This window comes from Lolium rigidum, chromosome 4, assembly GCF_022539505.1.
Source record: "Lolium rigidum isolate FL_2022 chromosome 4, APGP_CSIRO_Lrig_0.1, whole genome shotgun sequence".
Taxonomy (NCBI): Eukaryota; Viridiplantae; Streptophyta; class Magnoliopsida; order Poales; family Poaceae; genus Lolium; species Lolium rigidum.
The window spans coordinates 252,119,997-252,143,023 of NC_061511.1; the positions used below are offsets into that span (position 1 = coordinate 252,119,997).

The following is a 23,027-nucleotide window of genomic DNA, read 5'->3' on the forward strand; positions in this document are numbered from 1 at the left end:
GGTTCGTGCGTGCCAAGTTATTGCAGTCCGGCACGTATATGCACACGTATCCATGTGGGATTTTTTAGGTGGCTCATACAGGAATTGGCAATCGCCAGGATCGCCTCCAACCTTGTAGACGACGTAGGCCGGTGAACCCTGCGGCTCTGGAGCTGCAAACGCGAATGGCAGCGGCGGTCTGGTCTGGAACGGTATTTCTCCCTGGTGCGTCCCCAGGGCAGGCCCTGACGGAGAGTACTGATGCTTCATGATTTCCTGAACCACGCGAACCGCAATGCGCTCGAAAGAGTTCACCAGGCTCTCAGAATGACGGTGTATCGAATGAGCCACCATGTAATTGACTTCCTGTCGCAGAGCTCTGGTGCGTTCCTCTGAAGAGGTAGACAGATCTACTTCGTCGAGAGCGCCTTCGGGTGAGAACCCTTTCCACCTAATGCCACGTGAACGGGTCTTCGCGAAAGAGCCGATGAGATCTGATTCGAAGACGGCTTTAATCTCATCATATGCCTTCTTGTGCTCCTCAGGCAGATCTTCGTACATGACTGGTTCGTCCGCCATCTCAGCTGCAGATTTTGACATAGTTGCTGTAGAATGTCCCACCGGGCGTGCCAGAATGTGTTGCCTACCAAAACCCACCGGCGAGCAGCGACGGGCAACACGGAGAGCCGGGAGGCTCCCAGGACTGCTGGTGGGCCCTGGTCCCTCGGGCGACGGCCCGCAATGCTCCGGCACACGTCCTGGCTAATGCAAGGGCGTGCCACCTGACCTATACCTGGTCAGGAAGGTGATGGATTGCTTCAGTTAGTTTCCTGCATGGCAGACACGTAAACATTAAATACGAGCCCGATCGGCTCTCAGGTTACCCTGTGAATCGGCTCAAAGAGCCGATTACCCCATGGTTCACGTTGGATTTACGATAACACGGGGGTCCTGCTTATCTATATACAGTTAAATCAATCTACGACAGTCTAGGGTTTTCACCGCATAACCGGAACATCCTACGCGTAGTTGAGCCTGGCAGATACGAAAGATAATGGAAAACCAGTCCTAAAGAGGCCTAAAAACCAACACGAAGTCGATCCCCGGAACAATCCCTCTATGATCAGCAAACCATACCTTTACGCACTACTGGATCATTCAACCCGTTTGTGAGGCCTAACCATGCGGATATCAAACCAATCCTTGGAGAACAAGGAACAACTATAACGGATCAGATCTACTAAATAGAGATTAAGCAGGATGCTGCCCTTACACCCAAGATAGGTGCAAAGGCAGCAAGATATTGAGGGGCAGCATAGCTAAGCAAGCATATCATAAAATTATCAACGTCATCCCCAAAACATCTACGATAAGGGTGTTGCTCGCCATCAAAAAGGCTTCAGTACGAGCAACACCAACAACGAATAAACTGATACTGCCTAGATCGCAATATGCGATCTAGGCAGGATGTTGCTTACCCGGAAGAAACCCTCGAAACAAGGGGTGGCGATGCGCCTAGATTGGTTTGTTGTGAACGTGATCGTCCTCCTTTCTCAATAACCCTAGGTACATATTTATAGTCCGTGGACTTTCTAATTTGGAAATAAACCTAACCGTGTACGAGCTAAACTCTATCTCTTAATTCTAACAAAATCTACCATAAAATACAGATACACGGGCAATATAGCCCAAACTCTCGCACAAGGCCGATTCAGAGACACTTTATATGCATGTCCTCTAAGCCCATCTCAATCACGGCCCATCTCCTGCTCTGGCTAAATTCTGGTGATAACAATTGTAAATATGCATTCATTACATGTACTGTTGACGATGTCTATATATTCACGACGATTTTTTGTGGTTTCTTGAATGATATATTAGCATTGCTGAAACTCTGCCGCGGCAGAGAAACGCCTTGTTTCTCTGCCGCGGCAGAGAAACGCTGCTCCACCCTAAACCTGTGCCGCGGCAGAGAAATAGCAATTCTCTGCCGCGGCAGAGAACCTCCAGGCCCGGTTCGTACCACGAACCGGGACCAAAGGCCATCCACCGCGAGCGCCCTGGCCGCACCACGTGGCGCCGCCTTTAGGCCCGGTGCAACTTTGAACCGGGACTAAAGGGGGACCTTTTAGTCCCGCATAATTGGTCCCGGTTTGGAAACCGGGACTGAAGGCCCAGACGAACCGGGCCTATAGCCCCGTTTTCCACTAGTGCACGAAGCAAACAGAAGCAGAAAAATGACGCAGCGGGAAAGAGGTGATGGGCCAAGGCGCACCCAACGCTACTCGCCGCCCACGTTCTGGTTTCTTTTTCATTTTGTGTTTTGCTCGTTTTTGCCGCTGCCTTTTGCTGGTTTACCCAGAGAAAAGGCCCCGCCCTCAAAAAAGAAAGGTCTGGTTATCTCTATACACTGAAACTTGAGAAAGAATCATCATAAAGTTCATAAATATTGTAAGCGGGGTTTTGTTAAGTTGTTTGCGAGATTCTTAAAATGGGCGTACAATATGAAGATAATCTTTGCGAGGTTTAAGAAATTCTTCGCGAAATTCAAAAAATGTTCATATTAGCTCAAACAATATTGTTTGAAAGGTATAATTTTTTTTGGGAGATTCAAGAAATATTCATACAATTCAAAAAATATCTAGAGATTTGAAACATGTTCATGAGTTTTAAAATTGTTCATACAGTTCAAAATTGTTCCGATTCGAATATGTCAGTACAGAATGTGTTGTGAATTTATGAATATTCAAATATGTTATGAACTTGTGAACAGTAGAAAGCGTAATTTATTGTATTCATATTTCCGAATTCAAACAATTTTGAAAACACTATTTGCTTCATATCATGCTTACTAGTGCGAGAGAAAAAAATTAGTCAGCTTACGACACGCCTAGGCATCGACAAATTCCTAGGTTCGCCTCTGCTCTCTGACTGCTTTCAGGTGGCAAGCAGGATCGGGCCTTTCTCCATACAACATTGTTTTATAGAAGCAAACATGGTGGCGCATAAGTTAGCTAGAACTTGTTTTGATTCTAATAATTCTATTTTCTGGGACTGCGATCCCCCTAGTTTTATTATTCCCAATGTAATTAAAGATGTAACTTTGGTCACACAGAACTGTACTGGTTGTTGTGGCAACAGGTTTTAGACGCACTCTTTTCCTTCCAGGGTATCGAACGAGACTAGAAGGTTTTTAACGAGGCGGCCTGTCCTTATATGAATGGTATAAAAAAATACTGGAAAAAATCGACCCCTTCGTGGAAAAAAGAAATGACAGCTGACCTGTTGCATCGCACATCGAACCGTATTCTATACCTGCATATGCGTTTTCTTTTCTACATTATCTCGGCTGATTATATTACCGATAATGTGCTCCACAAATGCTTCTTATTTCTTTTCTTTCACGAGTCCACATCCAGCGTCAGGAGGAAGCGACGGTGCTACACCAACATGGCCTTCTCGTGCAGCCGGATTTCAGAATACTACATGATGACTGGAACATCTCCAACGCCGCTATAGGTAGTTTCCCCGATTGCAGATGGGGTGGATCTACGTGCCTAGATCACGCAACGCCGGGTCGAGCTGCCACCGGCACAACAAGCAGATCTATCATGGGGTCGAACATCCGTGGCTCCCACTCTTGTTGGAACGGGAGACGGAGCTCGCCCGCTTCTTCAGCCCCTACTCCTGCCGCTACAACAGCCTTGGCCAATGCTCATGGTGGCATGGGTGAGATGTCGATGAGACGCTGGTCCAACACGGATACAAGCCTTTTTTTGAGCTGAAATACCAACCTCCTCCTCCCAATTATCGTGGTGCGCCGGTCTTCACCACGCCGTCCTAGTTTACTTCATGCTCGGGTCGACTTAGTGGTGTGTCGGCGCCGGCCCCGACACCAAAGGATGAACCGGAGGGCGGGCGACGATGAAGGTGGTGGAGGCGGCGATGGCAGGGACGACGCAGGCAGCCTCGACCGCAACATCTTCTACCATCATATTAGGATTCTTAAATGTTTTTAGCATAAAATTCTGCAAAGTATGTATACATTTGAATAAAAATCGACGTCTTCTCAAGTTTTTAAATTTCAACTTTTTTTAAAATGGTCTACTGGAAATGTCGGTGCGTGTAGCCGTTGCAATAACCTAGCTACTTTTGCGTGCATCTCTTTGCCGACACGGCTATCGACAACGAACTAAGACGCACCCTAAGTCGGCCATTTGGACTAGAGCAACGGCTGCCGTGGCCACCATGTTTTGAGTGACTGAAACATGGCAGCTTGCATGGTGATGCAGACGCATGGCGCTGCTTGTACTCATCACTTTGCTCATCAGGGAGTCACGCTTAATGGCAGCTTGCATTGTGTACTCATCGCTTTGCTCATCAGGGAGTCACTTTTAATGGCAACTTGTATTGTGTACTCATCGCTTTGCTCATCAGGGAGTCACGCTTAATGGCAGATTGCATTGTGTACTCATCGCTTTGCTCATCAGAGAGTCACGCTTAATGGCAGCTTGCATTGTGTACTCATCGCTTTGCTCATCAGGGAGTCACGCTAGCTTGCATTGTGTATTCATCGCTTTGCTCATCAGGGAGTCACGCTTAATAGCAACTTGCATTGTGTACTCATCGCTTTGCTCATAGGGAGTCATGCAATGGCAGCTTGCATTGTGTACTTATCGCTTGCTCATCAGGGAGTCACTCTTAATGGCAGCTTGCATTCTGTACTCATCGCTTTGCTCATCAGGGAGTCACGCTTATTGGCAGTTTGCATTGTGTACTTATCGCTTTGCTCACCAGGGAGTCACGATTAATGGCAGCTTGCATTGTGTACTCATCGCTTTGCTCATCAGGGAGTCACGCTTAATGGCAGCTTGCATTGTGTACTCATCGCTTTGCTCATCAGGGAGTCACGCTTAATGGCAGTTTGCATTGTGTACTCATCGCTTTGCTCATCAGGGAGTCACGCTTAATTGGCAGCTTGCATTGTGTACTCATCGCTTTGCTCATCAGTGAGTCACGCTTAATTGGCAGCTTGTATTGTGTACTCATCGCTTTGCTCATCAGGGAGTCACTCTTAATGGCAGCTTGCAATGTGTACTCATCGCTTTGCTCATCAGGGAGTCACGCTTATTGGCAGCTTGCATTGTGTACTTATCGTTTGCTCATCAAGGAGTCACTCTTAATGGCAGCTTGCATTGTGTACTCATCGCTTTGCTCATCAGGGAGTCACACTTATTGGCAGCTTGCATTGTGTACTTATCGCTTTGCTCATCAGGGAGTCACGCTTAATGGCAGCTTGCACTGTGTACTCATCGCTTTGCTCATACTGCGTCACGCTTAATGTCTTAAATAGTCCCTCCCTCTCTGTGTGCTCGGAGCCAAACTCGAGCTCCGGTGAACACACGAACCACCACAGAGAAACTCTGGCGCCTGCCGGCGACAGACTCATCCTCGTCCTCCATGGTGGTTGCGGGGGCGACGGAAACTCTGGCGGTGTTCTGGCACGAGGGCATGCTGGCCCACGACGCCGGCAGCGGCATGTTTGACACGGGCCTTGACCCGGGGTTTCTCGACGTGCTCGAGAAGCATTTCGACGGCGCCGACCGCGTCCGCAACATGGTCTCCATCCTCCGCCGAGGGCCCATAGCGCCCTTCCTCTCTTGGCACTCCGGCAGCCCCGCCCACACCAGCGACCTCCTCAAGTTCCACACCCAAGGTCAGCCCCCAAATCAAATGCAATTCCCTCATGTAAGAACGATGCACCAGCTCACTTTTTAAGTTCACTACAGTTTAAAAGATAACACCATCATCCCCACAGTAATACTATTTAGAGATTAATAACAGAGAAAATTAAGAAAATCTCATACAGATTAAAACAAAGAAAACAAAACATATACAAAAATAAAATGATGGAGGTAATTTTTTACAAAAAAAATATTTTGTACAAGTCCGTACAACAAAGTTTCACCACAGATACAATTTAAATATCTCAGTTTCATGCGGGTAACTTCAAACGAAAGCCGAGCTACATTTAACCTTTTATTTGCAAACACTAAACATTGTTTTTTAAAGTTTTAAAAAATCTAAAATAAAATTCTACACATAAAGGGTAGCCCGGTGCATGAAGCTCCCGCTTCACGCGAGGTCCGGAAAAGGGTTAGACCACAATAGATTATCGTACGCAGTTTGTCCTTTCAGTTTTTGCAAGAGACTGTTTCCACAACTTAAACCCGAAGCTTTTACCATTGCGCCAAGGCTCCCTTTCTTAAGGAACTACTTCATCACAAAAAAACAAAAACCTATAAATTTTACAGTTAATAGTGCATATTTTAAAACTATAAAATTTATCAGATTTTATTAATTTTATGTACCCTAAAATATAAATTAGTTTATATTGATATTTTACACCATTATAGCATACATGGTTGGCTACCTCCAGAATTTTATTTCAGATCTTTAAAAAGTTTTAAAACACAAATTTTGAATCTTTAAAAATAAAGAGCTACATGTAGCTCGGCCTTCAAAACATCACAGTCAGTTTCATATGTGCTTTAAGACTTGTCGAAGATACAAACTCATGTAATTATTTTTAAGGTCCATAGTTGTGTGAACGGTATGTTCAAAAACTACATTGAATCTTGAAATGTTCATACAAGATGCAATAGTTGATATCAAGTTTCATACGTATGAATCTGTAATAAAAACCTGTAAATTTTGTGTAAATTTTGATAACATGCAAGTTGCATATATAAGATCTAATCCAGAGATAAAAAGGTTCATACAAGTTCAATATAAATTGTCATGATTTTTCAAACATACACACAAGCAAGGTTGTGGGTGTTTCCGTCACCGTTGATTTATTCTCAAGATTCTCGCTCTCCGTGGTAGATGAAAAATAGCATTCTCTTTCCTCCTTTTATCCGAATATCAAAGTAAAACGAACGGTGACGGATACACACAAACCCATGTATGTAAGTAAAACGACCGGTGACGGATACACACACACCTTTTTTTGAATTGCACGGAACCCGTATTGTTTCAGTCAAGATCTAGAAAAGAAGAAATAATGTGTTTCATGGTAGGAACACATGACCAGGAACTTAGGTCCGTCTCGCCAAAAGAGAAAAAAATAATTAAAAATTAAAAATAGAGGTCTAGATCCAAGCCCGCCTTGCCCTGATATGTGGAGTGGTAGAGAAGGGCGCCGACCTCGATGGTCGGAGGCGAGCACCCAAAGTTATTGCGCGTTTCCGGAGGCAAGCTCCCGGGGGCACCACACATGGCAAGATGCGAGCTCCCGAAGGCGCTTCGTGGGGTCGTCCTCAGATGGGCAGCCACCGCGGGCATGCGGTCCGTCGCCACGCATGTCCGTCGGAGAGGGGTGTGACGAGGAGGAAGGAGAGGGAGGAGGCGGGATGGCCATGACGAGAAGAAATAAGAGGGAGGCGGCCAGAGCAGGAGAGAACGCTCCAGGAGGGATGGATTAGGGTTAGAGGGGTCGGGTAGGTCGGTATGGTTATCAACTCTAGGCGGACGAGTGCATGAATTTCTAACTCTAGGGAGGAGGGGGCTTAAAAGAAAATGGGCCACAGGCTTTGACTGGGTGGACTTTACACAAATCTCCAACAAAGTAGGGCACAAATAGTGGCGGGGTGCCTTACGACATCTAGCAAATCCGCACTCCACAAAATCATATAACCTAGAACTCGTATCGGTTTGCCAAACTTTTTTTTATAAAGGATATTTTATTATTTAAAAGGTTTAAGCAGTACACCGGCATGTACATAGTTAGGATGAACATAGCCAATAAAATTCAGTTAAACAAAAGATTAAAAAAAAGTCGTAATACAAAGTAATCCTCATAGAAACTGTAATGCCATATAAAGGATGGAGGATCGATCTGAAGATTACGCTGTCATCTATGTTGGATAAAAATACCTCTCATCGTGTCCTTCAAACCGTTGTATATATCTCTATAAATAGATCGTGATTCTCCACACGTCGTTGATACGCCCACGAACAGAGTAGCGCCCGTGCATCGGTATATAATCTGCATGACAGGATAATTTTTATCTTTAAAAACCTTCTCATTTCTACACAGCCAGTGTTGCACCCTAATAATTAAGTATATTATACATGTGATCGCATTGTTTAAATATTTGACAAATATATTAGCAATACTATGTGGCAGGTATAAGTAGATTTACTAGGATGACAGACCCTATAGATCTAACAAATTTACACTGAAAGAATAAATATTTAATAGTCTCATCAAGATGAGAGAATACACATTTCGTATTTCTATGGCAGTTGCATTTTACAAGGTTATCTTCAGCAAAGATTACACCTCTATGAAGAGATCATGCAAAAAACTCTTTAACGGAATCTTTATTTCCCAAAAATAAGTTTTGGTACTGTCAACTAGCTTGTTACCCTTGTTTAAATCACCTCCACTTCTGTTGTGGTAGATCCAGATGGTCTTTGCGTTTCAACCGAATTCCTGTAAAATTCCTACAAACTTACTTTATTTCGAACGGACCCTTATTGTTTCTGTGGTTGACAGAATACATTGATGAGCTCGTGCAAGCGGACGCCAGCGGGGGCAAGAAACTCGATAAGACCACTTTCTTGAACCCTGGCTCATGGGGTGCAACGCTTCTGGCTGCTGGAACAACCTTATCGGCGGCGAGGCACATACTAGATGGACGTGGGAAGATGGCCTACGCACTGGTCCGCCCCCCTGGCCATCACGCGCACCCGGATCGTGCCGACGGCTACTGCATTCTGAACAATGCGGGTCTTGCCTTGCAGCTGGCTCTAGATTCAGGCCTCACAAAGATCGCCGTTGTTGATATCGATGCGCACTATGGAAATGGCACCGCAGAACGCTTCTACCAAACAGACAACGTGCTGACCATCTCTCTTCACATGAAGCATGGCTCCTGGGATCCGTCATACTCACATGCGCAGAGTGGCTCAGCTGATTTGATTGGTGAAGGAAAGGGGCTTGGATACAACCTCAACATACCTCTGCCTAATGGAAGTGGGGATGCAGGGTATGAATATGCAGTGAATGAATTGGTTGTCCCAGCAATTGATAAGTTTCAACCTCAGCTTATGGTGTTTGTTATTGGCCAAGACTCTAGCGCGGTAAGTTGAAGTTATGTATTTTTTCCTACTTAGTTCATCACAACTTATATTCATCAATCTTGCTAGATCATGTGCAGTTGCGCATTCTAACAATCGGAACATATTCGTAAGTAAATTTATAGTTAACACTTGCCATCTTGTGTAAAAAAGAAATAGACTGCCTAGGAGGAACTAGGCAACTTTTCTTTGATAGAACAAATATGCATCAACACTTGAATGGGTGGGGGAGAACTCAAACCTCGGTGGCATTCACATCTTCCACCAACTAAGCTACGCTCTGTTACCCTATGTTTACCATCTTGTATAATATAATGTGAAGATTATAAATACATCATACAAAGCGAAACAACAAATATACAGGTACATATGGGGATGACTAAATTTATGGCAATTAACTTGTTTTCTTTTCGTTAATTTAGGCAATCTATGTGGTGGAACTTTTTTTTTTTGAAATGGGGTAAGCCCCGGCCTCAAATGTGGTGGAACTGAAGTTACATATTAATTAACAATAAACTATATTTATCATACATTGGGTGGAAAGTATATACTCCCTCCGGTTCTTTTTAATTTAGGCAAACTATATTTTGTACAACTTTGTATTAAATTCGAGTTAATTAAAAGACACTAGAGGGAGTACTATTAAATTAAAGACGAGCAGTTGTACCTTGAAGATTGAAGTGACCATGTATGCATAGCCTCTTGTCTTAAACTGTATTAGTCCTTGTTTTTTTGCACGAAAGAGCTACATGAGTCTGTTGTACAAGTCAAGTAATCGTGAGTATTTTTCATGCAGTTCGATCCACTTGCAAGACAGTGCCTAACCATGGAAGGTTATAGGAGAATTGGAAAAATAATGAGGAACATGGCTAATCGGCACAGCGATGGGAAAATACTGATTGTCCAGGAAGGAGGTTACAACATCAGTTATTCAGCATATTGTCTGCATGCGACTCTAGAAGGTGTTCTGAACCTTGAAGCCCCATTGCTGGATGACCCAATCGCCTTCTATCCAGAGGATGAGAAATACGCCGTGAAAGAGGTCGACGTCTTGAAGAAATTCTGGAGAGAGTCCATTCCCTTCTTGAAGGACATATAGAAAGGCACACCTGTCTGAAATTGGGACGGTGAACAACCTCGGTTTAAAATAATGCTATTTCCCGCATCTTCCCTCGGCAAAAGACCTGCGTTCTTGGCCGCATAGTTATCGTACATGTCTTGTTCTATGTTTGTCATGCGATGTCAATTGGTACTTGCTGAGTTTCAGTATGCCAATATCTCAGTGTTTAAATAAAGTATGTCAAGATCTCAGTGTTAAAATAAAGAATGCCAAAGATCTCTTGGATCACCACTTATCTGTATGCCTCTAGTCTTGTAAATTTGACATGTGAATTTTATCCTGTAAGAGGAGGTGGTACAGATAAGAAGTCAGAGTTTTTTCCTTGAGCAGTTTGATCATTAGTGTAGAAGTCTTCAGACATCTGTACGCCAACCATGCAGTGGCAAGTCTTGATCGTGCAGTAAGTATGTTTAGCTATTATTGCCACATTCCTCATCGTTTCAACAGAGCATACTTCTGTTGCGTAATGTCCGTTGAAGGGAGCATATATCTATACCTAATAATAAAAGCAAAAGAGCTTCTTGTCGGCGCTGTGGGGAAACGGGAATTACATGCGTCTTGAATAAGGTTCACGTTTGCTATGGGGCTGAACACTTCGGACAGCTTGCCTTCGGGCTCGTCTGTCAAGTGCTCGATCTGGTCGCAGGGACTGTCGATCAGGCCGTGGTGGAGCTCTGTCCGATCGCGCAGCGCTGATGTGGCGGCGATGGAACTCGTTCTGGTCGTTGGGACTCTCAATCTTGCGCCAACATTCTGAGATGCAATTTACGGATATTCATATGCATGTGTTCTTGCTTGCACAAAGTTGATCGAAAAGGGAGAACATGGGCATGCCTTAGATTTGTGCTACCACATGTCAATGATTGAAGCAGTCTCTAACTTGATAGGCAAAAAAACCTTGTTTTATTGGTCTTTCTTCTGTAATTGTTTTTCAGAGGTTTTGGCGTCGTCTTCATATCTTGAGTCCTCCCCGAACAATTTATCCGTTTTTCTCCACTCCATGACCCCGAGGGAGGCAAACAACTTCTTAAAATGTGATGATGTGGCAATGGAGACACATGGTGCCGCGCACGATGTATTATATGGGCTTCTTAAACTGAAGCGGCGGGTTATATCTCAGCCATGTAGATTTTCTCCCCCGGTGCAACGCACGGGCATGTTTACTAGTACCTAATAATAAAATCAAAAGAGCTTCTTGTTAGTCCGTTTTTTTGTTACCCTTACGATTTTATCGAAATTACATGGACTGCCACCGGCAAGTCAAATAACGATTCGGTTAACTTGTAACTAAAAAACCAAGCGAACTACCCATCTTTCCCAGGCTGCCCGTTCCCCTCCAGTCGCAGATCCCGCCGCCGCCAGCAATACCACGCACAACATCGCGGCGCCAGAGGCGGACGAGAGGCCGCTGGTGGTGCCAAGAGGCAGAATCCCTCAGTTCCCTAGGCTCCGCTTCTCGTGGAGTATCACAAGCGTCGCCGGACCGGTCCGCCTTTGCCGATGCGGTCCTTGCGCGGCCGACGCTGCTCCGCTCCCCTCCGATCCGTAGACCAGGCCCCCGGCGCCAAGGTATTTTACCTTGCCCCGATTCGTGCGTGCTGCTGCTGGTTGTAGTCAACGCCAATTGATGTGAGTCCTCCGCTTCCTCCCAGTCCTGCACAGAGAGAAGTGACGCAAACGGCAGCGCCTCCTCCAGTCGTCCTCGACCAGGCCGCCGCGGAAACGGATGCTGGCGCCGCCCGCACTCGCCCCGAGCCCAACTCCGCGGCTCCGCCTGCTTCGCCTTGACTCCCAGACGCGAAGACCTGCCCACGGCCGCCCCCGAGTTCAACGCTGCCTGCTTGGCCCTGATGCCCAGACGCTCTTGACCTGTGCCTCGAGATGGTGGAGCCAATATCAGACTGCTCCTTGCAAATTTCTTTATACAAAGTGTGTTCCCGTTTTTTTGGGTGATTACAGATCAGATGCTTATGATGGGATTTAATTCTTTATCTACTTTCGTGTTCCCTGTGATGTTCTCGTTGGAGAATCAAAATTGTTGTCTGTCACTCGGGTAGTAACAGGTAAATCTCTGTCACGGGAGTATAAGACTTTCATAGTATGTGTTTATTCTTCTTCTGTAATCTCAGAATTTTTTACAAATACTGAAGCTCACAATAATTCAAATATAATGATAAACATACTGGCAACAAAAGGGTGATTGCTCTGTTTATGGGTTGAACATTCGGTAAGCAGATCTTTAAAAAATTCAGAAAGAATGTACGAAATATATGTTTCTTTCTGCTGCTACTTTTTTACCAGCGATTTTGCCCTTATAGTTTCTCCATGCTAACACTCCCTTCGGTGCGCAACATGTAGAGTTACGTATATTATGTGATTTGAAGCCTTGGTAATCATTTCCATTTTCCTACCTGATTTAATGTACATTTTATATGTATTAATAGATGCACTTTTCAGTAGGAAATATTAGAGCATCTCCAGCCGCGTCTCCCAAACCACCTCCAAAGGGATTTGGAGCGCCGGACAAAAAATCGTTCCCAGCCGCGTGCGCCAAAGGTCCAACGCGTCCCTATACGGTGTCCGGCGCCCTGAGCCCGTCCCCGCTACACAGGGGACGCTCCGGGCACGCCGGACACAACGAAATGAGAGGCTAGGAGACGCGGACCCAACGCGTCAGCGGCTCGGACGCTCAACCGCCGCCTACATAGCGACGGTGCAGTTGCCGGGAAGGGGAACCGTCGCATTGGCAACCGCGTCGACCGACGCGCGAACCGCAGGAATGGAGCGCGATCTCCTCGGAAGAGCAACCGCCGCTCTCTTCGACTTCTGCGCCGCCATTCATCCGCGCTCAATAAGACCCGTAAGTAGGCGTTTTTGGATCTTCAACCGGCCGCCATTCATCATAATTTCTCACGATGAGCGACCTCTCTGGACTTCCATCAGACACCGACAGCGAGGGCAAATCTCCAGGATGGCGCCATTGGTGGGACAGAGTCCGGACGCCCAGCAGCGGCGATGATTCCCCGCCGCCACTGGACCGCACGGAGGAATGGGAGGCCATGGAGGAGGAGGCGGAGGAGGAAGGGTCTGAGGAGGCGATGGCGGTGGCCCGGGTGAAGGCGGAGGCGGACGCGAAAGCGAAGGCCAAGGCGCTGCCGACGAGCACCGTCGACGACGAGGAGGGCACAAGTTCCTCCGACGCGTCGACCGACACCGCCTCTTTGGAAGAGGTGACGAGCAGGAAGCGCCACCGTGAGGACGATGAAGCGAGGCCATCAAAGAAGAAGAAGTAGTTCAAAAAATATATATGTAATTTGATTATATTTTTTCGAAGTTTTTATATGTAATTTACTTATGTTGCACCAATTTGAATATTAGTACAAAGTTTTTTCTATCTATTAAAATTAAAAATACAGTGTTTTGAAGTTTTGGGGGGCGTGTTTGGGGGACGCGGCTGGGAAGCGACGTCCCCAAACGCGGCACTAACGAAACATGTCCCCCAAACGCTTGATCCAGCGCCGTTTGGGGGACAGTTTGAGAAACGCGACTGAAGATGCTCTTAAGGTCCAGAGACAACCTACAAACAGAAAAAAAATGGAGATCTCTACCATGCCATAAGTGTACATAGAAATTGAGCAACCCTAACTCTTGAGGGTAGCAACTTTCCTCTCACGAACGCTTCGTTCAATTAACAAAAATAGTTTTCAGTAGCAAAAACATCCATGGTCTAAAAATCCGTAGCAACGTACGGGTAAATTTACTAGTCTGTCCCAAAAGCAGACAGTGCCACAGAAAAATACTGGAAATAATCGATGTTTTCATGGAAGGAATAAATGACGGCTGGCCTCTTCCTGCCCCCTTGCATCGCATCGTATTCTACCGGCATGGCTGCATATAATTTATCTCAGCTGATCTTGGAATAGCAAACATGTGCTCCGCCACGGTACCTGCATGGCATGCCTTCCTCTTCCGCTTCGGATGTGCCGTGATCAGCTCGTTTTCGGCGCGCTCGGCTGCCGGGTGCCGAGGCTGCCTCGGGATCGACGTGTACGCCGACGGCCGGCTGCCCTCGGCGTAGCCACGCCTGGCCGTCGGTGTAGGCTACGCCGACGGCAGCCCTCGGCGTACCTCCTCGGCATCCACTTCCCTCGGCAGAGACACGCCAGCCGTCGGTGTAGGGCTGACCGTTGGTGTACGCCTCCTACGCCGACGGTCACGTGCGACCCTCGGTGTCCGAGCCCTCGGAGCAGGCTACCGGCGCGCCGTCGCTGTTAATGGAGGGAGTGCCATACGCCGAGGGTAGTTCCCTCGGCATAGCCTGAGACGTGTCACGCGGAGGGAGCCCAGGCCAGAGGCTACGCTGACGGCATGGCCCTGACCACATGGTCAAGCCATGAGGCTACGCCGACGGCTTTGCTCTCAGTGTAGCCCTGACCAAATTTATTTATTTATTTACCAGGCAGGTTTTCAGCTCGTTTCACATCACCAAAATTCACCCAAATTCACATAATAGCATATAATTCACATAAGCATATATAGTGCAGGGAGCCCAGGTGACATAGGCATCCCCAATGGGCTTGCCGAAGATGGTACCCGGGTTTACTGAAGACCCACGACCCGAAGATTATGAAGCCCGGAAGCCCAGTCAGGAGATAGTTTGGAAAGATAGAATTGTATTATAACTATTACGGGACGAACTCTGATAGTCTCCCGGGCTCCGCCTCCTATATAAGGGGGAGTCGAGGGACAAAGAAGGCATCGATTTCATTGTCAACACAACCCTAGTTTTCATAGTCATCGAGTACTTTTCCGGCTGAACCTTCGAGATCTACTTGCCCTTTACTTCCCTGAAAACCCTAGTCTACAATCTGTAGGCATTGACAAGTCAATACCTTGTCACTGAGCCGGAGGCTACACCGACGGCATAGCCCTGACCACATGGTCAAGCCATGAGGCTACGCCGACGGCTTTGCCCTCGGTGTAGCCCCGACCAATTTTATTTATTTATTTACCAGGCAGGTTTTCAGCTCGTTTCACATCACCAAAATACACCCAAATTCACATAATATCACATAATTCACATAATAGAATATACAGTGCACATAATAACATACACATAGGAGTGTAATGTCCAAATACATATAACCCAAGTCGGAATAGTAGTAGCTAGCGCGCGCATACATAGTGTCAGATACAGAGGCCGACTACATGAAGGATCCGGGCAGGGTGAATCGGCGAAATGAGAAGCCCGATTCCGAGGTGACGCTCCAGTAGAAGCTGCAGAAGAACCAGCTAGAGAAGGACTAGGAGAACGACCAGGAGAAGTCGCCTGAGAGGCACCAACGAGAACCCTAGTTATATAGGTTTTGTGCTTGACAAATTAAACGCTAGTTTTATTCCGCATTTGTTAAGCCATATTCGTAAAAGTTTAAACCGCCTATTCACCCCCCCCCCCCTCCTCTAGGCGGCATCCGTGTCCTTTCAATTTCCCCCGCCATGGGAACTAGATCCGGTCTCGTCCACCGGTAGCCATAGACATCATCAGTGCCTGCAAGATAGGTTACATGTCAGACTTAGTAGAAATAAAGCATCAAACTAGGGAAGCCGAGACCTATCATCGACTTGCGAAAATAAAGATTCAAACTTATTTCTACATACACCATGTGGGCCGTATGCAGCTTCTGGTACCGCGCAGAGGCCTACTGATACTCATCATGACATGCTTCGAATTCAGGCTACAATTCCAGAAACAATGAATCTCATCAATACTTAGCCATGTAGGAGCGAAACCGGAAAGAAGATGAAAATGAGGAAAACTTACATCGTAGGTGGGTGGACGAGGAGGCTGGGGAGAGGCTAGGGGCTGTCAGCGTTGAGGGAATGCTTGAGACGCATGTAGCTCGTGGCTAGGGTAGGCTTGACCGCCTTATTAAGAAAGGGGTAACGACCATGACTACGCCCGCACCCCGACAGTACCAACGACTCCCCGTCGATTGATGACTGCAGAGAGCACACCGTTGGAGAACCCCAAGAGGAAGGTATGATGATCATAGTAGCAAGTTTTCCCTCAGTAAGAAACCAAGGTTTAATCGACCAGTAGGAGAAATGTGTGACTTCTAAAGGTATTGCTAGCTGACTAGTGGCAGGGCGCACTATCGGCGTCAGCAACAACGTGGAACCTGCCCACAACACAACCAAAATACTTTGCCCCAACTTACAGTGAGGTTGTCAATCTTACCGGTTTTCCTGAACTCAAAGGATTAAATGTATAGTGTGGAAAGAGATGTTTGTTTGTAGTGGAATTAAAGAGAACAGTGTTTGCAGTAAGTAAACAGAACATGATGATTTTATCAGTGTAAAGAAAGGACCGGGGTCCACAGTTCACTAGAGGTGTCTCTCCATAAAGATAAATAACATGCTAGGTGCCAAATTACAGCTGGGCAATTGACGGAATAAAGACCATACATGACAAGATGATTACTATGGGATTCATTTAGGCATTACAACATAATACATAGACTGTAACCCAACTGCGTCTATGACTAATAATCCACCTTCAGGCTATCATCCGAACCCCTCCAGTATTAAGTTGCAAGCAACAGATTATCGCATTATGCAATGTGTGTAAAGTAAACAATAGAATTATCCTTAAACAAAATATTGATGTTTTCTCCCTAGTAGCAACAACACATCTACAATCTTAGAAGTTATTTCACTCTTTCAGAAAACTAGAGGCATGAACCCACTATCGAGCATAAATACTCCCTCTTGGAGTTACAATCATTTACTTGGCCAAAGCATCTAGTAGCAACGGAGAGCATGCAAGATCATAAATAACATATGACAAGTATATAATCAATTTCAACATAATATTCAATATTCATTGGATCCCAGCAAACACAACATGTAGCTTACATAAAGATGATCTTGATCATGATAGGCAGCTCACAAGATCTAAACATGAAGCATAAAGTGGAGAAGACAACCATCTAGCTACTGCTATGGACTCGTAGTCCAGAGATGAACTACTCACGCATCACTTCGGAGGCGGTCATGGCGATGTAGAGGCCTCCGGTGATGATCTCCCTCTCCGGCGAGGTCTTCGGGAAGAGCTTCAGAACCCTCCCGAGCTAGGGTCGGCGATGGCGGTCGCGGTGGAACTTTTCGTGGATGGAGGATCGGTTATTTAGGTTTTCCCGAGATCGTGAATAAATAGGCGGAAGGGCGAGGTCGGTGGACGCCTGGGGGGCCACACCACCCCATGGCGCGGCCAGGGGCTGGTCCGGGCCAAGGGCATGTGTGCCCCCCCTGTGGTGCCCCTTCGTCTCTCCTCTGGACTCCATCTTCGTTACGGTAAAATATGAACTTCGGCTTTTGTTTCGTCCAGTTTCGAGAATATTTCCCGTACAACTTTTCTGAAATACAAAAAAACAGAAAACAGGGACTGCCACTGTGGCATCTTGTCAATAGGTTAGCGTCGGAAAATGTATAAAAGTACAATGAAGTGTAAGCAAAACATATATAAATTGGTGTGAAACAAGCATGGAGCATCAAAAAATTATAGATACGTTTGCAATGTATCAATATCCCCAAGCTTAACTCCTGCTCGTCCTCGAGTAGGTAAGTGGTAACAAAAATAATTTTTGAGGTGACATGAAGCCAACACAATCTTGATAAGTTATTGTAAAAACATTGTGAGCTGGGATCAAAGTACTCTAAACATAGGCATGATAGACATAATTCTAACAATAGAACTTAGCAACTATGTTACAACATGAGAAGTAACTCAAACAAAGGATCATGAATAATTGGGCACTTATAAGCATAGAGAAAACATAGCAAAGTGGCACTCAGCTTGTCCTTTATGAAGTAGCAAAACATAAATGTTAGGCCACCTTTAAAGTTCAATGGGTGACTAATAGATACAAGTAATTTAAGAACAAGCAATATCATAATCATGAATCAACCAATAATAAATTTTGGTATTATGCACATTATACTCAGAATGACAACTTGCTCTCTTAATTGGTGCATAAAGCAAGAATATGAAGACTCAACATAAAAGTAAAAGAAAGGCCCTGCGCAGAGGGAAGCAAGATTACTCATGTGTTAGAGCTTTTTATTTTGAATGCAATAGGAGTGTTGAAAATATATTTTGAGAGGTATGCATGTCTTATGTCAACGAATGGCATCAAATTATCTATCATCCTTTCATATAGTGACATCAAGAGCGGCTCCCATGTAGTTCTCCACTGCACACACCATTATTTAGGATCTCTCTAGTACATAATGTGCGGATCATTATTTGTTTATTTATTTATTTTATATTTTATTTGGGATGGGCACCCAGTTGCCTTGCTCTTTTTGCAATATTAAGGTCCATCACATTATTCATGCTAGTCACTAAATGAAGTCATGAAAACAAAATAAACCATTCCATACTTTCTCATGAGTTAAAACAAAACACAAAACAGGTAGTAATGTTTGAAGTTTTAAAGATAGCACACAAGAAATTCACTTTGGAGTGGCGGTAAAATACCACATATAGGTATGTATGGTGGACACAATTGGCAACTTTGGTTTTTGGTGGTTGGATGCACGAGTAGAGCTCATACTCAGTACAATCGAAGGCTAGCAAAAGTCTGGGAGCGACCAACTAAGAGAGCAATAATGGTCATAATCATGCATAGCGACAAAACATTATTAATCAAAGAATAAAGTGATATAGTCAAAAACTAAATGATCATAGAGGCTTTAGTTGACCGGTTTGTAGCCATAACATGATGTAAACATGTGCCAAGTCAACCGAATAAAGCATCAAATGAGAATACCACAATATTATGCTTTGTATGATGGAAACAAAACATGATTATTTCAATGGCACATTAAGCACTCTCAGCTATTTGAGACAAGTCATGCTAAAACAATAAATAGTAAGCATATAATAATAATAATAATAATAATATCCAACATGACATGCCAAAGTCTATGCCATATTCTAAACAAGCTTTCTTTTGCATCACTATAAGCATGAAACATTTTACTCGTCTCCAACACCAATCAACTTATTTGAAACAACTCTCATAGATAATAATCAATAAATACCAAAGAGCTAATCATACCTAAATAAAGAAAACTAACAAGCTCTGAACAAAATACGAGTGGAAGAACAAGAGCTAAACGCAGTACTAGCAAACTAGAACACTCGCAGAACAATAAGATCGAAAACTAGAGTGTTCTATGCAATTTAAAACGGAGTTTGTCATTATACAAAACAAATATGCTGGGATCCAACCATATGCTACAGAAAAAAAACTAAACTAAAAATAAAAATAAAGACGCTCCAAGAACAACACATAGCATATGAAGCAATAAAAATATAGCGTCTACAAAGATGACCTGATGCTTTGTTGATGAAGAGGGGATGCCCAAGCTTTGACACTTGTACCTCTTGGATATTTCTTGGGGTGACATGGGAATACCCAAGCTTGAGATTTTTTCCATACTTCATCTCATTACATCATTCTTCTCCCTACACTTGAAAACTTCCTTCATACAAAACTTCACACAATTCTTATTAGCGATATTAGTGCAATCAAAATAATAAATCCACTTGCATTCAGTTATAAAATATATCAAACATACATTAAAACATTAGCTACTGTAGCAACTTCTTCAAAAAGCTCTTTCCTCAAAATAACTAAAAAAAGAGAGATTAAGAGGCAAATGCAAATAGAGGCAGAAATCTGTCAAAACAGAACAACAGGTAAAGATCGATTTTTTCAAAAATCTTATGTTAATCAGATCGAAAAGTTTTCAAGTAACAAAAGTTAGATAATAACGTGGGGAATATTCTCAAACATTTACATCTCAAAATTACGTTCTGTCTAGGAATATGATTTTTTATGGTGACAGCATAGAATGTTTTTTCCAGGACAATAACTTCTCTAAATCTTACTTTCTTCGTATTAGAGGATATTCTTGGCACAGAAACGAAATAAAAATGATAAGAAGAGGTTATTACAGAGGTAATAACTTTCAAACTCAACAAAATAAAAAATAAATAAATTAACATGGGTTATCTCCCAATAGTTCTTTTCTTTACCGCTTTTCTGTTAGGCGCAGAAAAAGAGCTCGCATCAAGTATTTTCAAGTGAAGAAGCATCAAGGAGAAAATATGAAACACATTTAAGTCTAACCCACTTCCTATGCATAGGAAATCTTGTAGAAAAATAAATCAAAGAAGTACATAGTAACAAGTATGGGTAGGTAAAACAAGAGCAACTTGGGAACTTTTAATATAAAGAGAGGTGCTTTAGTAACATGAAAATTCCAACAACCATATTTTCCTCTCTCATAATAATTTTCATTAGAATCATGAACAACCTCAATAATATAAATATCACATAAAACATTCTTATAATTATTACTCTGCACATAAGCATAGTCATTCTAATTAATTGTAGTGGGAGCAAATTCAACAAAATAGCTATCATTATTATTCTTATCACCATAATCGTTAGATATAGGAGGCATATGGTAATCATAATTAATTTTCTCCTCAATAGTAGGTGGGCTGAAAATATCATCTTCATCATTGTACCACCTTCAGGTTATCATCCGAACCCCTTCCAGTATGAAGTTACAAGCAACAGATTATCGCATTAAGCAATGTGTGTAAAGTAAAAAATAGAATTATCCTTAGACAAAACATTCTTGTTTTCTCCCTAGTAGAAACATCACATCTACAATCTTAGAAGTTATTGTCACTCTTCCAGAAAACTAGAGTCATGAACCCACTATCGAGCATAAATACTCCCTATTGGAGTTACAAGAATTTTCTTGGCCAAATCATCTACTAGCAACATAGTGTTATCACCAGAATTTGACCGGATAAGAGGTGGGCCGCGATTACAGATGGGCTTGAAGAATATATATGGAAGAAATACATGAATCGGCCTTGTATACAAAGTTTGGGCTAGTTTGCCCGTGTATCTGTAACATAGTAGGATACGTGTCGTTTAGATAGAGTTTGGCTCGTGTCCGGTTGGGATTATTCCCACGATAGAAAGTCTACGGACTATAAATATGTTTCTAGGGTTTATGAAATAAACAACAATCACGTTCACCACAAACCAATCTAAGCGCATCGCCAACTCCCTTGTCTCGAGGGTTTCTTCCGGGTAAGCATCATGCTACCTAGATCGCATCTTGCGATCTAGGCAGTACACGTTTATTCGCTGTCCATGCGTTGCTCGTGCTGAAGCCTTGTTGATGGCGAGCAACGTAGTTATCATAGATGTTTTAGGGTTAGCATTGTTCATCGTATCATATGCTGTCGTTGTGCAACCCTTAGATGTCTAGCCGCCCTTACACCTATCTTGGGTGTAAGGGCGGCACCCCGCTTGATCATTATTTAGTAGATCCGATCCGTTATGATTGCTCCTTGTTCTTCAAGGATTAGTTTAATATCTGCATAGTTAGGCCTTACAAACGGGTTGAAGGATCCAAGTGGCGCGTAGGGTGTAGTTTGCTAGCCCTAGACAGGATGTTCCGAGGATCAACTTCGTGTTGGTTTTTAGGCCTTGTCTAGGGTCGGTTTACGATCACCGTGTGTGGCCGCCAGGCTCAATCACGAGTAGGATGTTCCGGTTATGTGGTGAAAACCCTAAATCGTAGTAGGTCGTTTTAGCTTTATTTTGATCAAGCAGGACCACCATCTGATCGTACATCTCGTACGGATCATGGGTGGATCGGCTCCTTGAGCCGATTCACAGGACAACCTGAGAGCCGATCGAGGCTCGTATTTAATGTTTACATGCATGCCATGCAGGAAACTAAGCGAGGCACATCCAACACCTTCCTGACCAGGTATAGGTCAGGTGGCACGCCCTTGCATCAGCATCGGACGTGCGTGCCGGAGTCTTTGCGGGCCATCGCTCGGAGGGGCCAGGGCCAGCCGCAGCCCTGGGAGCCTCCCGGCTCTACTGTGTTGCCCGTCGCTGCTCGCCGGTGGGTTTCTGACCGCAACACATTCTGGCACACCCGGTGGGACAATCTTCGACATCAACCGCATCGCCATCTACATCCGAGATGGCGGAAGGCACTCCAGTCACGTACGAGGATCTGACCGAGGAGCTCAAGAAGAAGTATGACGAGGTCAAAGCGATCCTCGAAGCCGACCTCATCGGCTCTTTTCACAGAACCCGCTCACATGGCATCAGGTGGAAAGGGTTCTCACCTGAAGGCATGCTCGATGGAGTGGACCTGTCCGCCCCGTCAGAAGAACGCACCAGGTCGCTGCGTCAGGAGATCAACTTCATGGCAGCTCATTCACTACACCGCCATTCTGAGAGCCTGGTGAACACTTTGGAGCGTGTCGCTCTTCGCGTGATCCAGGAAATCATGAAGCATCAGCACTCTCCGTCAGGACCAGCTCTAGGGACTCACCAAGGAGAGATGCCACTCCAGTCTCGTCCACCGCTGCCATTCGCGTTGGCAGCACCAGAAGTGCCGAATTCACCGGCATACGTCGTCTACAAGATCGGTGGTGACCCTAGTGACTACCAGTTCTTGCATGAGGCGCCTAAGGAGATTCCTCACGGATACACGTGCACGTACGTGCCGACCGCAACGAATCGGGCTCTCACAAACCGGATCGCAACAGCAGGGACTTCTGGAACAACAGGAGGAACTTCGGGGACAGATCTTGAGAAGCAGACGTGGCTAGCCAAGTACGCCACCCCGATAAACCTCCAGAGCCCAACTCTTGCAGTTGGCT

General features: G+C 44.8%; 1 protein-coding gene across 1 annotated transcript; it reads left to right on the forward strand.

The window, feature by feature from the left end:
* Window positions 1-3,517: 3,517 nt before the first annotated feature.
* LOC124648592 (histone deacetylase 8-like) lies at window positions 3,518-10,225 on the forward strand. The gene is made up of 4 exons (XM_047188322.1): window positions 3,518-3,708; window positions 5,358-5,695; window positions 8,543-9,129; window positions 9,923-10,225. Exons 1-4 carry the CDS (start codon window positions 3,518-3,520, stop codon window positions 10,223-10,225), a joined length of 1,419 nt encoding a protein of 472 aa, XP_047044278.1.
* Window positions 10,226-23,027: the final 12,802 nt, after the last annotated feature.